Raw genomic sequence first — 14380 nt, forward strand, 5'->3', positions numbered from 1 at the left:
GGCTGTGTTTCTGGTGTCCTGCTTAGAATCACAAACCCTTCAAATGAATAGCTACAACTTAAATACATACACGCACATGCCATATAAGACTCATCCAACAGCTGGTGTAGTTTGAGCTTCTCTTGCTTTTAAGTAGAATTATCTTTTTGGAAATCCAGGGGCTCTGATTTCTGAGTCATGGGATCCTCAATCAGCATGCAGTGTTCCTGAGGCCTCTTTGCTTTCTTGCATATTAATCACACGGCAATGTTCAATGGCCTTTCCTAATGAAAAGTTTCCTAATCAATTTAAACATCTTTTTTTTTTTTAAAAAAAGAAATAGTTATCTGTGCACTCTACAGGAAAATGTTTTCCCTCCCTGATGCCAGGAAGAAGACTAATGTTCAAATGGCCTTTCCTATGAAAAGTTTTCCAAACAAATTTAAAATCTTTTTTTTTTTTAAAAAAAGAAATAGTTATCTGTGCACTCTACAGGAAAATGTTTTCCCTCCCTGATGCCAGGAAGAAGACTTAAACTGTGTGAGAGAGAGGTGGTCTGATGCCCTCATTAAACGGCGAGAATACCTAGATGAACAGATTAAAAAAGTCAGCAATAAAAAAGGTATGTGAGATTAAACTCTTGGCTGGGAGTAGTTTTATCACTTCTACACAGTAGTGGTAGGCTGTTTTCCTCCCTTAGCTGGAGTGCTGTGTCTTAGCTTTTTGACCCCATAACAATTATAGATATTAGTGAATCATTAGTGTACAGTGTTTAAGCAGGCTCTGAATTTGAAAGTAATGTTTCATTACTTGAGTTAACTGACATTAAACGTTAAATTCAGATTTTGTTTTGATGAATGCAAATGCCATCAATATCGACATCTCCACATGAGGTATTCCAGGCTCAGAACCTGGGACTGACAGCAGCTAAAGGGTCATTTCTGAAGCCACGACACTTGGCAGGTGGGCTGTGGCTACCAATGGGTGGTAGCCATGCTCTTGGCTCCTTCGGGGTGGCCTGAAGCCGGCCTGCAGCTCCACTCACCACCACCCAGCTCCAAGGATTCAGTTTGCTTACGCTGGCAATGGCCACTTGGATTCTAGAGCAGAAATCTGCTCTTAAAACCCCGGTTTCAGGCTTTCCTGGTGATGCAGTGGTTGAGAATCCGCCTGCCAATGCAGGGGACACAGGTTCGTGCCCCGGTCCGGGAAGATCCCACATGCCGCGGAGCAGCTCAGCCCGTGCGCCACAACTACTGAGCCTGTGCTTTAGAGCCCGTGAGCCACAACTACTGAGCTCACGCGCCTAGAGCTGTGCTCCACAACAAGAGAAGCCACTGCAATGAGAAGCCCGTGCAGCTCATCAAAGACCCAACACAGCCAAAAATAAATAAGTAAAAATGAGTTAAAAACAAACAAACAAAAAAACCCGGTTTCTCATCCTGAGTGAACGATTCACTCGGTGTGGTTGGTTCTCCACCAAAGGACATGTTCTGAATGTGAATCCACGTCATGCGGAAGTCGGCAAAAGTCCTCCCCCAGTAAAACATCTTGCCTCCTCGTTCTGCTCTTGGCCTCAGTGTGTGTGTGTGTGTGTGTGTGTGTGTGTGTGTGTGTGTGTGTGTGTGTGTGTGTGTGTGTGTGTGTGTGTGTGCGCGCGCGCGCGCGCGCGTGCTCAACCTGCTAATGAAAACTCACTTTGCCTATCCCCAGGTAACTCCAGAGTTGATCTAGGCTAAGAGGATTGCAAAATAGATCAAATAAAATCCCTTTCATAACGAGCATGAAGGAAAACAAGTTAGTTTTGTAGAGTGCAATATATGGTGTTTTTTAATTCTCTATCCTTATGAAATGATGTGTGGTTTTATAAAGCAGTGTCACATCCATTATTGCACTTGATCCTTCTGACAGGTGCGTGAAGTAGACATGACTTGTATTAACCCTATTTGACAAATTAGGAAGCTAAGACTCATCTGTTGAATGACCTTCCAAAAGTACAGAACTAGTAAAATAACCCAAGTCTTCTAATCCCTGTTCCAACGCTCTTTCCACTCTTCCTGGGTTTATGATCTGTTAGGCTAGTGTCCTAGCCCCTCTGAGCTTGTCTGGGTGCTCCGTCTTAAACTTCAAAGCCTCAGTTCCCTATTTGGGACACCGTGGATGTTTAAGGCACTTGTGGGTACCACTGAGTGCGAATAGATTTAAATTTAGAAACTGTCCTTTCTCCCTCTTGGCGCTCGTGCCCTCGTTTTGTCCCGCAGAGAAGACGGAGGACGATGTGGAGCGGGAAGCCCGTCTGGTGGAGCAGTGGGTGGGGCTGACGGAGGAGAGGAATGCCGTGCTGGTGCCTGCGCCTGGCAGCGGGATCCCCGGGGCGCCTGCCGACTGGTGAGTCCGCCCTTCCTTCTGGGCAGGCCTGACGACGGCGCCCTGGTCTGTGGCGGGTCATGCGAGTGACCTGCCAGGATTGTCACAGAAAATGTTAAGTACCGTGAGCTGTCCAGGGAAGGGCCACCCAGCCCAAGTGTTCCCCTCCCTCTTCTTCTTGCCCACTGCAACCATCTTCCACTCACAGGAAGCCAGCGAGCCCTTATCACTGGCCAGGAGTCAGATAGACAGTCCTCCAGCCCTTGGCGTGAGCACCTTGGACATGATTACCTGCTCTCCAGACAGTCTCGTATCTTGGGTCGAAAGAAGGGTGTTTCCAGAGCATACTTGAAAGGGGCAGAAAATATGTCTTCTTATTTGCCCTCCTGCCTGTTTATTTTGACTCAACAGAGAGTCAGCACTTAAGCACTACATCCACAGTGATCAGTCAGTCAGTGGATTGATCAGTCAGTCCTAATGCCCAGAAGAAACAGGATGGGATCCTGGGCTCTGGAGGCAAATCGATCCTGTCCCCTCTTCCTCCTCTAACCATAGCCACTTCCCTTCTTCCCCTCACTAGAATTATTCTCAGAAAGGCTTCAAATAATCTGTGTTTCAATTAATTACATGTAATTCATATGACTGTAGTTCTTTATATAAGTCACATAATTCCCCTGATTTGTATTAAGAAGGGTGACAAGATCTGTGAAAATATCTCATTTGTAGAGCCTGTATCTGACTCCACAGTGGTTCTCTTCTGCTGTCATGCCTCTGTCGTGTTTGGTTATTTAACAAGATGTAAAACACATATTTTGTTATGATTAAATATTGTTATTAAATTTAGGATCCCACCACCTGGAATGGAAACCCACATACCTGTTCTCTTCCTTGATTTGAATGGTAAGTTTGAACCTGACTTTTCCAAGGCTTATCACATTGAGTTAGGTTTGTAATCTAATCAGACCCACAGTATTTTGACCCTTAAATCACTTGCCTAATCACGCACATGCCATATTTAGGTGACATTTTTACTCCAACCAAATATATAAAGCCATGACATGTCGAATCACTAGAAGACAGATGTGGAAATTTATTCTTAAAAAGACAGCACTTGAGACATTGAGAACTGCATACCAAGGCATGAGAGCAGTTATTGCTCTGAAACAGTAATGGACATGGAAATTACCTGAGAAGGTCATCACCCTTAGAGATCTGAATCTTTATGCATTGCAGGTGCCCAGGAATCTGCATTTCTGACTGGTGCCCTTTGCTCCCCACCCCACCCCCGTTTGTTTTGTTTCTAGAACACGGTCATCTGTAACCCTGCATGAAGGGTTGTCCTTTACTGTAGAAATTAGACTGAACCTGGGCGAATACAGAACAAGGGTTTTCAATGTGTTTTAGCAGTAAAATCCATTTTCAATATGAACTTGTGAATGGAACCCCATGTGTGGAATACGAAAGCAGAGTTGCTGAGTTTGGGGATAGGCGGGCTCGGGCAGGCCTTTCTGCAGGGCCCTTGGGGTCCTCAAAGCACAGCCTGAAAACCTATCTTCTGGAGGGAAGACCAGTAATGGATGAATGGAAGACACAGGAGGTTGGCTCTGGCTCTTCATATGAACAGTTTTTTTTAAAGCCTAGAAATAGACTGTTGCCTCATGAAGTGGTGAGTTCCCCGTTATTGGAGGTTCCCCATTATACAAGCAAAGACTGGATGACTATATACAGAGATTTGTGAAGGGTGAATCCTACACTGGGTGGGGCATTGGAAAAAGATGGTCTTCACATTTCTCCCAAGTGCTCAGAACTTTGTTTCTAAATTGATAATTTAACCACCCACATCTCTACACTTGATCTTAGCCAAAAGGCCGAGAAGCGATAACCACTCAAATCTCTAATTTAGTGTAAGTTATGTAAGTAGGACCACAAACGTAACACTACGTTATAGGAGGAATTGACAGAAAGCAGCAAAATTCTAAGGTGTGTTTATGCGGTGAAAATATTTGCTTCCGGGGCTACATATAGAATATATTCAGTCCATTTATAGGAGAGTCACAAAGGCATCTTTTTGGCTCCTGGAGTTGTTTCTGTAAAGGATAGAAGCTGTTGTAGTTAGTGGAGTTGCTGTTTCAACTGCAAGAATGAAAAACTAAATAAAATTGCATTACATGTAAACTTCATCTGTAAAAAGCATATTTAAAAATTTTGGATGCTTGCTTAAAAAATCTGTTTCCCCCACTTTTGCTTCTGTGCCCTGGACTTGGTCAGCGGATGACCTCAGTGCCAATGAGCAGCTTGTGGGCCCCCATGCATCGGGCGTGAACTCCATCCTCCCCAAGGAGCATGGCAGCCAGTTTTTCTACCTGCCCATCATAAAGCACAGTGATGAGGAGGTAACTGACCTTTAAGAATCTCTTAAAGGGCTTCAGATTAATGCACATGCCTGTGGGCCTCTCTGCCCATTAAACTGCTGTGGTCTGGGCTTTGGGGAAGAGGACTGGGAATTTTAAAAAATAGAATGTGTGTGGTGTCAGAAAGGCAAGGAGGGACTTAGCTGGTGGTCCAATGGGTAAGACTCCATGCTCCCAATGCAAGGGGCCTGGGTTACTCCATGCTCCCAATGCAAGGGGCCTGGGTTCGATACCTGGTTGGGGAACTAGATCCCACATGCATGCCGCAACTAAGAAGCCCGTGTGCCACAACTAAAGATCCCGCATGCTGCAACTAAAGATCCCGCAAGCTGCAACTAAGACCCCTCGCAGCGAAATAAATAAATAATAATTAAATAATTAAATATATATTTTTTGAAGGCCAGGAAAAACATCTATGATTCAATGTAGCATTGCATTTATTTTCTTTCTAGTGCATGATGTAAAACTGCTACACCTGAGTTGTCTTGTTTCCACCTCCCCATCCTTCCCCCATCCCTAGGTTTCAGCCACAGCCTCCTGGGACTCCTCGGTGCATGATTCCGTCCACTTGAATAGGGTCACCCCACAAAATGAACGGATTTACCTGATAGTGAAGACCACAGTCCAGCTCAGCCACCCGGCTGCTATGGAGCTGGTATTACGAAAACGGATTGCAGCCAATATTTACAACAAACAGGTAGTAACGGGGCCTGATTGTGCCGTTTCCTACGTGAGCACAGTTTTTTCCTTCTCTCTATCACAAAGTAGTGTTTTGGGGTGTTAATACAGTGGCTGTGCAAATCGCTACCAGGTTATAATCTGATTCTCATTTATCCAAGATAACAGGGTATGAGGATAGCAGAGGTAAATGTCATCCACCAAAGGACTTTTCCACCTTGACCGATTTGAGGCCCATAATCTTAGGAGGCAGTGGAGTTGACGTTTTATTGTTTGAAAAAGGTTAAGCGCCTGGTCCAAGAGGGTTAGTGACAAAACCAGGACAAAGGCAGGCTCCAAATACATCTCTATCCTAATGCTTCCCCAGATCTCATCTCAGAGGTACTGTCAGCAAAACTGATCCTCTGAGTTGACTTCTGACTGTGCCAGGATAGATCAAGTAGAAAGACGGCAAGTGGGAAAAAGGAGCAACCACAGAAAAACCCTGGATGGGCTGCAAATTCTGCAGTCTAATCCCTAAATAACAGCTGTATGTTATTGTCCTTCAGGATTGGAGACAAGGATTTTTCCATTCAGTTTTTTTCTGTTTTACTAAGTGTTGTGTGTATATCAAAAACATAGTAATTGATGATGCTTTTACAATTTGTAAAATACTAAATAACTTATATTTTCCACATCGCTTAATTGAGCTTTCCTTTTCTACCAGAGTTTCACCCAGAGTTTAAAGAGGAGAATATCACTGAAGAATATATTTTATTCCTGTGGTGTAACCTATGAAATAGTATCCAACATACCAAAGGTAAAGTATGTATTACTTTTTAAAAATATCAAAATGTGAGTATTGGAGAATGCGTTAAATCTCAAAACTTTTATTAAATCATTTTCTCACCACAGTTTTGAGAAAAATGTTCAGGTAAAAGTATTCTAATTGCCTTCTTGTCTCGTTAGGCAACAGAGGAGATTGAGGACCGGGAGACTCTGGCTCTCCTGGCAGCAAGGAGTGAGAACGAAGGCACAGCAGACGGGGAGACGTACATCGAGAAGTATACGCGAGGCGTGCTGCAGGTGGAGAACATCCTGAGCCTGGAACGGCTCCGGCAGGCAAGTAACTGCAGCATCTGGACCAGAGGGTGAGATCACTAGCCTTCATCCCAAATGGACAAAGATGAATGTATTTCCCAAACACCTTCTCTCTCAATCTATCAGAGAAGAAAAACTTGAGTAAACCTCTCATTAGGCAAAATAGTTACTCTGACAAAATAGTAACACAAATTCAAATGACTACCTTTTATTGAATACCGCCTAAGTAGTATTGATACATTATTTCATTTAATCTTCAAGATAACCCTGCAAGGTAAATACCGTCATAATTCCCATTTGTAAATGAGAAAATTGAGGCTGACAGAAGTTAGACAACCTGCCCAAGGTGACCCAGCTAAGAAGGGGTACAAAGTTGGATGTAAACCCAGAAAGCTTGTCTCCGAAGCCCACGTGCTTAACCACATATTCTCTCCCTAACTTTTGGACCCAGATTAACTTCTGTGGCAAAAGCAGGATATTCAGGTGAAAATAATCCACTAGGTAGTGGAACTGCACGGGAGATGTCATTCAATCGAGGCAGTAGCCGAAGTTATGGAAAGTGTGCTTTGAACAACAAGAGGACTAAGATTGGCGTTTGTCAGAACAATCTTCCTTTAGTCCCACCTAAACTGCTGCATGAGTGAAACACAAGCAGCATAAAAGTTGATTGTAATGTAATTTCCCAAGTGAGATATATAGTTAGTGGTATTTCATCCATGTTTTCTCTGCCCACCTATATAAAAATCCACAACATAAATGTCTTTAGTTCTGCAGTTTTCCTGGTTTTATTTACGAGGAATGTCTTTGATAAATTAAGCAAAAATTTTAAAAAATTGGATACAATATGATTACAGTTTTGTAAATATGGGGGGAGAGGGAGTGTAGGATTGAAATGATCTTTATTTCTATACTTTCTAAATCCTCCACAATAAACGTATATTACTTTTGTCATCAGAGGAAGAAAAATAAATGTCCTTTTCAAATTTGCAGGCAGTCACAGTCAAAGAAGCGCTTTCCACCAAAGCTCGGCACCTGCGGCGAAGCCTCAGCACACCAAATGTTCATAATGTGAGCTCACCCGCGAGGGGCTGCCGCCCGCGTGACGCATCTCAGGGTTTGGGGTGCAGCAAGTCAGGGGACCTCCGGTCGGGGTTTACAGGTGGGGATAGAATATTCGGCACCAGTGTGGGCATCCCAAGGTGCCAAGCCTGCTCCTCTTTTCTAGCGAAGCTTACCAGAGAGCCGTTACATGTAACGTGCCTGAGCTTTTAGTGAATCTTGCAAATTTCTCTCCATAAAGTTATGTCCTTGAAAGAAGTTTTTTGAGATGTAAATGGAATGTAGTTGGTTTAAGGATGGTGGAGTCAGGTAGAAATCCTGCTGCCAGAGCTGCTGAGTGCTGTTCTTGAGTCTGTTTACATTCCCCGTTCTAGCTGCCCCGATGGATCTTACTGTGCTGCCCATCAGTGTGATAGGGCACCAGACTCCTCCGTAGAGACCCTTCCATAGTGCCTGGTCTTTATTTTGATTACCTTCCTCAACCATTCCATCGAGGAAATCCAATTGACAGAAACTACGTCCAGTGGAGGGGAGCGTTGTCATGGGAGGAAAGGACAGAGCAGTACGCGGACCACTGCAAAGTAGCCTCTTTCCAGGAGCAGCAGAGAGAAAGTCAGATCCTCTCAAGGAAAACTGTTATTTGCCTTCCCATTCTCAAGAATTGTCAGATAATGATTAAAAACACAGTAAACATTTATGAAAGTTGTCTTACAGTAGTCCGAAAAGCAAATCCCTATCATCACTTGCATGCAGATTACTTCTTCGGACCACAGTTCAGTTCTTAAAATTGATAACAGGAGACTCATATAGTTGTAAATTGAAAAAAGTCTTCTAATTAATTTAGGCGTCAAAGAAGAGATCATAATGGAAATTAGGATGTATTTAGAACTGAATGATAATAAAAAATGGTATGTATATCAATAGTTGAGGGATGCAGTTAAAGTGGTACTTAGAGGGAAATCCTTAGCCCTAAGTTTCCTATTATTCCATTTATACTGCAGAATACTAGATGGTAGAGAAAATGAAAGAGCTAGAGCTATTGTTAGGAAATTTATAGATCTTATATTATAAATGTTATTAAAATATTAATTATATTAAAAATAATGAGGAAAACATATATCTTTAAAAGTAAGGAAAGACCACCTATGAAGTATTCTACCCCCCCAAAAAATTGAACTTAAGTGTGGTCAAGACTGTAGATCTAACTACTAATATTTACAGGGGACAGAGGAAAATGTTAAATGATACCACAGGGATTCATTTAACAAAATCCAGACCGTGGGAAACGTTACAGGAAAAAAATGATCTAGAGAAAAGGGAAAACTCATAAATTAAAAAAGACTTACAAGATATATCATCCAGCTGCAGTATATTAACTATCTTGATCCTGGTTCAAAATTAACTGTGATAATGTTTATAGACATTTGACCACTAATGGGATATCTGATGCTATTTAGGAATCACTTAATTTTTTTAAGATGTGATAATGGTATTATGGTTTTAAAAAGGGAGTAGGAATTTCCTATCTTTTAGAGATTCATAAAGAAATATTTATGGATAAAAATATTTTAAGTTAGAAAAAGAAAATCAGAATATTTTTAAAGAGGGTAATGATAAATATTAGAGCAGAATTATAATAAATTCAAATAAATAAGGAAATAATAAATATTCGAAGAAAGAAAGAGGGAAGGAGAAGGTCATACAGCCTTCAACTGTATGTGTGATATTTTATTTAGTTGGTTATGTTAAATATATAAACCACATTGATAAAGCCATTCATCCCTTACAGGTGTCTTCTAGTCGACCAGACCTTTCTGGCTTTGACGATGATGATAAGGTGTGTACCCGTGGGCATGGCCAGGTTATTAGTAGAATCTAAGTCTGGAAAGTTAGGATATATTGGTGTTTTTAAAATCTCTGGACTTCCCACCTTAACCTGCTGCAGATCATTGTCTCTACATGTCCATTTCCAAGTTCAAATACTTGATGTGAAATTGCTATGCACTCTGAGTGTTACATTGTTACTTAGCATGATACTTTCCATATCAAGATCATACGACACATAATTGAATAAATATCTGTGTGTTTATGAGTCTAACTCTAAATGACTTAAGAGGGTATTACATCCACCATAGCAAAATCAAAATTATTTCAAATGCGGAAAATTAGGAACTTGAAATTAAGGACATTTTACAGCATTATCGTATTCAAATATTTCTTTAACATATATTGTATGTAAATTACTATTCTAGGGACAGTAGATGATTCAAAAAGTATAAACACAGATTATGTCTTCAAGAAGTTTAAAATCTAGTCCTTGGAGATAGACATCTCCTGAGAAGTTGAAGTAGGATTAACTAAGTTTATATGGTATAAAAGAGGAGGTTTCTCCCTTTACTATACCAATATCTTATGCCAGCTTGGAACTTTTAAATCTCAAGTATATGTAGAGTAATCGTACCACCAAGTTTGCCTGGGGAAGTTCAAGCTTATGCCTACTACCCAGGAAAAATATCAATGGAACTGTTTTACTCTCAAAAGTGTTGTTGTTTGGTCTTTAAATTATTTATTCACTCCAGGTATACCTTGGGTATGATAACACTTGTCATATTGTTCAGTACTTTTCTACATGTTAGATCTGTTTAATAATAAAAATAAATAAAGAAGAGCACATACTGCCATTAAAAAATAGAAAAAACTCCTCAAATCAGGCTTCATTTCTCTCTCTCTCTCTCTCTCTCTCTCTCTCTCTCTCTCTCTCTCTCTCTTTTTTTTTTTTTGGCGCACTGCGTGGCTCGTGGGATCTTAGTTCCCTGACCAGGCGTCGAACCTGTGTCCCCTGCATTGAGAGTGCAGAGTCTTAACCACTGGACCACCAGGGAAGTCCCCATTTCTCATTTTAGAGGGACTTAATTACAGTTAACCCATGTTTCTACCTTGTAGGGTTGGCCAGAGAACCAGTTAGACATGTCTGACTACAGCCCCAGTTACCAGGATGTATCGTGTTATGGAACTTTGCCCAGGGATTCACCTCGAAGGAGTAAAGAAGGTAGTGGTGAGATTTTTTTCTGTGTTATATCTTTATTATAATTTCTTAGGAAAGGCATGGGGGGAAATTTTTTTATAGATGACATGTAATATGGTAGGAAGCTGAAATTCTAGTTTGCTAGATGATCCAAAACTGTCTTCTTGAATAGAACATATCCTGTTCACTTTTTTTTTTTGCTTTGTATCCATTATATCATCCAATTAGGCTTTTTGTGCAACACTTGTAATTTTCAAATCACATTTCATGTATCATTTCCTGATTTTGAAGTCAGTTTTGAGACACACATATCTTATTACATTATGGTTAGATTTCATTCTTCACCAAAAGAATATCCACCTCCGTCATTTGTGCTGGAATCAAAGTATATTTTAGGAGAACGTGTCTCTGGTCCCTAAGGAAATTTCAAAACTGATACCAGAAATGAATTTGATTGATGACATATTACATAAATATAATATATAATCTCCCAATGCCCTGAAGGGAACAGCATTCTTAGGATATGTAAATCGGCTCTGTTACCTTACTTATCCCTTATATTTTACCTACTGTGTGCCATTGTACCAGTGAATTGAGGAGAAAATATAGAAGGAGAAAGAGAAGCCCAAAAAGGTAAGAAATGAGTAAAAGCAAGAAAGAAGAACTGTCCTTCTTTAGTCATATGGAGCAGGGTGGCTTGAGGGAAAAGTGCCTTGCAAGAAGACTTACACAGTGCTCACTCGTTGAGTATGTATTGAACCTGTCCTTGCTATATGCAGTGACAGATGCCGAGATCTTATAATCCAACTGCGGACATGTACATAGAAAATAATAAGTTAGGAAATGATAAAATGCCAAAATGCACGTATAGATTATAAGGGCTCTGAGAATTCAGAGAGATAGAAAATCAGCATGGGGGCTTCCCTGGTGGCGCAGTGGTTGGGAATCTGCCTGCCAGTGCAGGGGACACGGGTTCGAGCCCTGGTCCGGGAAGATACCACATGCCACGGAGCAGCTAAGCCCACGCGCCACAACTACTGAGCCTGTGCTCTAGAGCCCGTGAGCCACAACTACTGAGCCCACGTGCCACAACTACTGAAGCCCGCGCGCCTAGAGCCCGTGCTCTGCAACAAGAGAAGCCCCCGCTCGCCGCAACTGCAGAAAGCCCACGTGCAGCAACAAAGACCCAACGCAGCCATAAATAAACAAACAAACAAATAAATAAAGTTTAAAAAAAAAGAAAATCAGCGTGAGTTGAAATTGGTCTGTTAAGTGATGCTTAAGCTGGATCTGGAAAAGAAGGTAGAAAATTTGGTTTCTGATTTCTCTGCTGCTGTCCAGCCCTTTGATGACTCTTTATAACTTTGTAGATGTGTCTGCATTTTTGCCTACCTCCGTTTTAATGCTCAGCCAAATACAGTCATCTCTGAGTATCCACGGGGGACTGGTTCCAGGAGCCCCTGCGTGTACCAAAACAACCCGAGACTGTGGAGTGCCGACTGTATATTTACTGAAAAAAAGGAAAAGCAGAGAGAGCATTTCATTCAGAAAGCATAGCATGAACAGCATATGAGTGGACCCACGCAGTTCAAACCTGAGATGTTCCAGGGTCAACTGTATTCACATACTAATCTCTTTGTTACGCCAGATGTTCCTCTGGCTTGGTCACTGCCTCGCTTTCTGTGTGTTGGTTAAAGTGCTCTGTGCCCGTAAACCCATGCCTTTTGTCTTCCCCAGGTTGTACGTCAGAGAATCCTCATGCCTTAACAGTCAGCCCTTTTAAAGCATTCTCACCTCAGCCGCCAAAGTTTTTCAAGCCCCTAATGCCTGTAAAAGAAGAGCATAAGAAAAGGATGGCGCTTGAAGCAAGGCCTCTTCTAAGCCAGGAGGTAAATGCTTGACTTGTCTGTACCACGTACAATAGAATGGACGCGTTATGCCTGTAGAGAAGGAACGCTTTGCATTAACAAATTCAGATGCCACATGTTGACATGTATGGGTTATCACTCCATGGTTCCTGTTCTGGAGTAAATATCTCTTTCTCAAGCACACAGGGTCATGGTAGAGTGTTTTGTTTGTTGTTACTGCTGTTGTTTTCTTTGTGTTTATGGCTTTTTCCAGAGTATGTATTTCAAGTGAGAAAGAGATGTCCCCTAGGTGTTTTGAAAATATGAAAGGCGTTTTTTTTGATTTGATAAATTTGGTTATGCTATTTGCCATAGAATTTGTGTAGTCTTGCCAGATTTCATCAGTAGTTTAACTCAAGCCTGCACAGTTGTTGGCTGCCCTACTCACACATAATACAAGTGTTTGCATTGCTTTTCTAACGTGCACGTACTTAACGTGTATGTCGGCCGTCGTTGTCTTCTGTGTGTGATGCATCTGTGTGTCTTAACCTTTGCAGAGCATGTCTCCACCTCAGGCACGTAACCCTGGCTGCATTGTGCCCTCGGGAAGCAATGGCAGCAGCATGCCTGTAGAACACAATAGCAAACGTGGGAAGAAGATTGTAAGTCCTGGAACCATTTCTGTCATATTGCCTGGTGGTGGGTTTAAGGCCCTTTCACAGTCATCCAAAGACTTTAGAAGAAATTAAGATCTGTATTGAGTCTTGGCTTTTTTTTTAAAACATGTGATCACCGGTAATGAAATTTTGCATGGATGTGGCCGTGACCTGTGATTTTTCTAAGTGTTCCTTCTGTTTGTTTACTTATTATTATTTTGCTTAGTATAAATTTGCTTAGAAAAAGGAAAAAGCCACTTTTAATGATTCTCATCTTTAAAAAGCATAACACAGAGATCACTTTAACTAACACTGAATCTTTCTAATGAACCTGTGCGTACTGCCCAGATTCTGAAGTTAATCTACCTAGAGGAATGGCACTTACTTGGAGTAAGTATTCTTTCGTTTAGCTGTGGGTGTTTGAGAGCTTTTTTGTGTGTTGCCTGATGCTATTGTCAAGATTATCCTGTAGTTTGTAGCCTCTCCACCGTCCATCAGTGCCCGTCCTCATCATCTGTACCTCTCAGGTAGCCTCTTTTAATTTGCTGGCAAAACAGATTCCAACTCCCTTGGTGTCAGTCCTGCTTTCAGGAGGGCTTACCTGTATTTCACCACTGGTAGGTTGAAACTCTACCTGAAAAACCTCATTCCCTGGCACTTGGTTTTCACATTTCAAATTGGAGAAATAGTTTTTAAAACACTATGTACCAGGCACTTGGGATCATAAGCGATACCTCAGTTTAAAAATGCAAGTGTAAAAAAATAAAAATAAAAATAAATAAATAAAAATGCAAGTGTATATTCTCATGCCTGGAAAGAATTCTCTAATTCTGTATCTCAGCTTTCACTCTCCTGTGGTTTCCTAGGCTTTGGATGCAGCTTGGAGCTGGAGCGGGCTGCTTGATGTTCACATCTGCATGCGGTCTGCTCTCTGGGTAGAGTGTGGGCCCTTTCTTTTCCCAGCTGCACCATGTCAGACTCATTCCAAAGGGTCATCAGCATGAGGTCTTTTAACCCCTAGGTTCTAGAATATGCTGCAAACGCACACTGTGTGAAGCTGACCAGAACTTGACCCGGACATGTAGCAGGCCAGGCTCCTGCATGCTTGGAGCACTAGGGGATCTTAAGAAATGACCTTCTCACTCTTCCGGTCCATTGAGGAAAGAAGGAAAGGCATCATTTCCCCCCTCCCCTCTGTCCCTCCCCCCGCCATTGTCTCTGTGTCCTCCCTGTCCTTCTAGCCCAAAGTGCCCCCCCCCGCCCCTCCCTGCTGGAGAA

At 41.9% G+C, this 14380-nt stretch overlaps 1 protein-coding gene and 1 non-coding gene across 2 annotated transcripts in view; one reads left to right on the forward strand and one right to left on the reverse strand.

Moving 5' to 3' along the window:
• KIF13A (kinesin family member 13A) overlaps nucleotides 1-14380 on the forward strand; it is a 227081-nt gene that overhangs the window by 202289 nt on the left and 10412 nt on the right. Inside the window, 12 exon segments of the mRNA XM_055079543.1 lie at nucleotides 502-601; nucleotides 2241-2367; nucleotides 3191-3246; nucleotides 4615-4739; nucleotides 5278-5454; nucleotides 6142-6234; nucleotides 6384-6540; nucleotides 7510-7583; nucleotides 9364-9411; nucleotides 10518-10623; nucleotides 12337-12488; nucleotides 13004-13108. Coding sequence (XP_054935518.1) covers nucleotides 502-601; nucleotides 2241-2367; nucleotides 3191-3246; nucleotides 4615-4739; nucleotides 5278-5454; nucleotides 6142-6234; nucleotides 6384-6540; nucleotides 7510-7583; nucleotides 9364-9411; nucleotides 10518-10623; nucleotides 12337-12488; nucleotides 13004-13108 — 1320 coding nt within the window.
• On the reverse strand, nucleotides 4030-4226 carry LOC112064391 (U2 spliceosomal RNA). The gene has a single exon (XR_002891503.1). It is a non-coding gene; the product is annotated as a U2 spliceosomal RNA (small nuclear RNA).

Source organism: Physeter macrocephalus, chromosome 18 (assembly GCF_002837175.3).
Source record: "Physeter macrocephalus isolate SW-GA chromosome 18, ASM283717v5, whole genome shotgun sequence".
NCBI lineage: Eukaryota > Metazoa > Chordata > Mammalia > Artiodactyla > Physeteridae > Physeter > Physeter macrocephalus.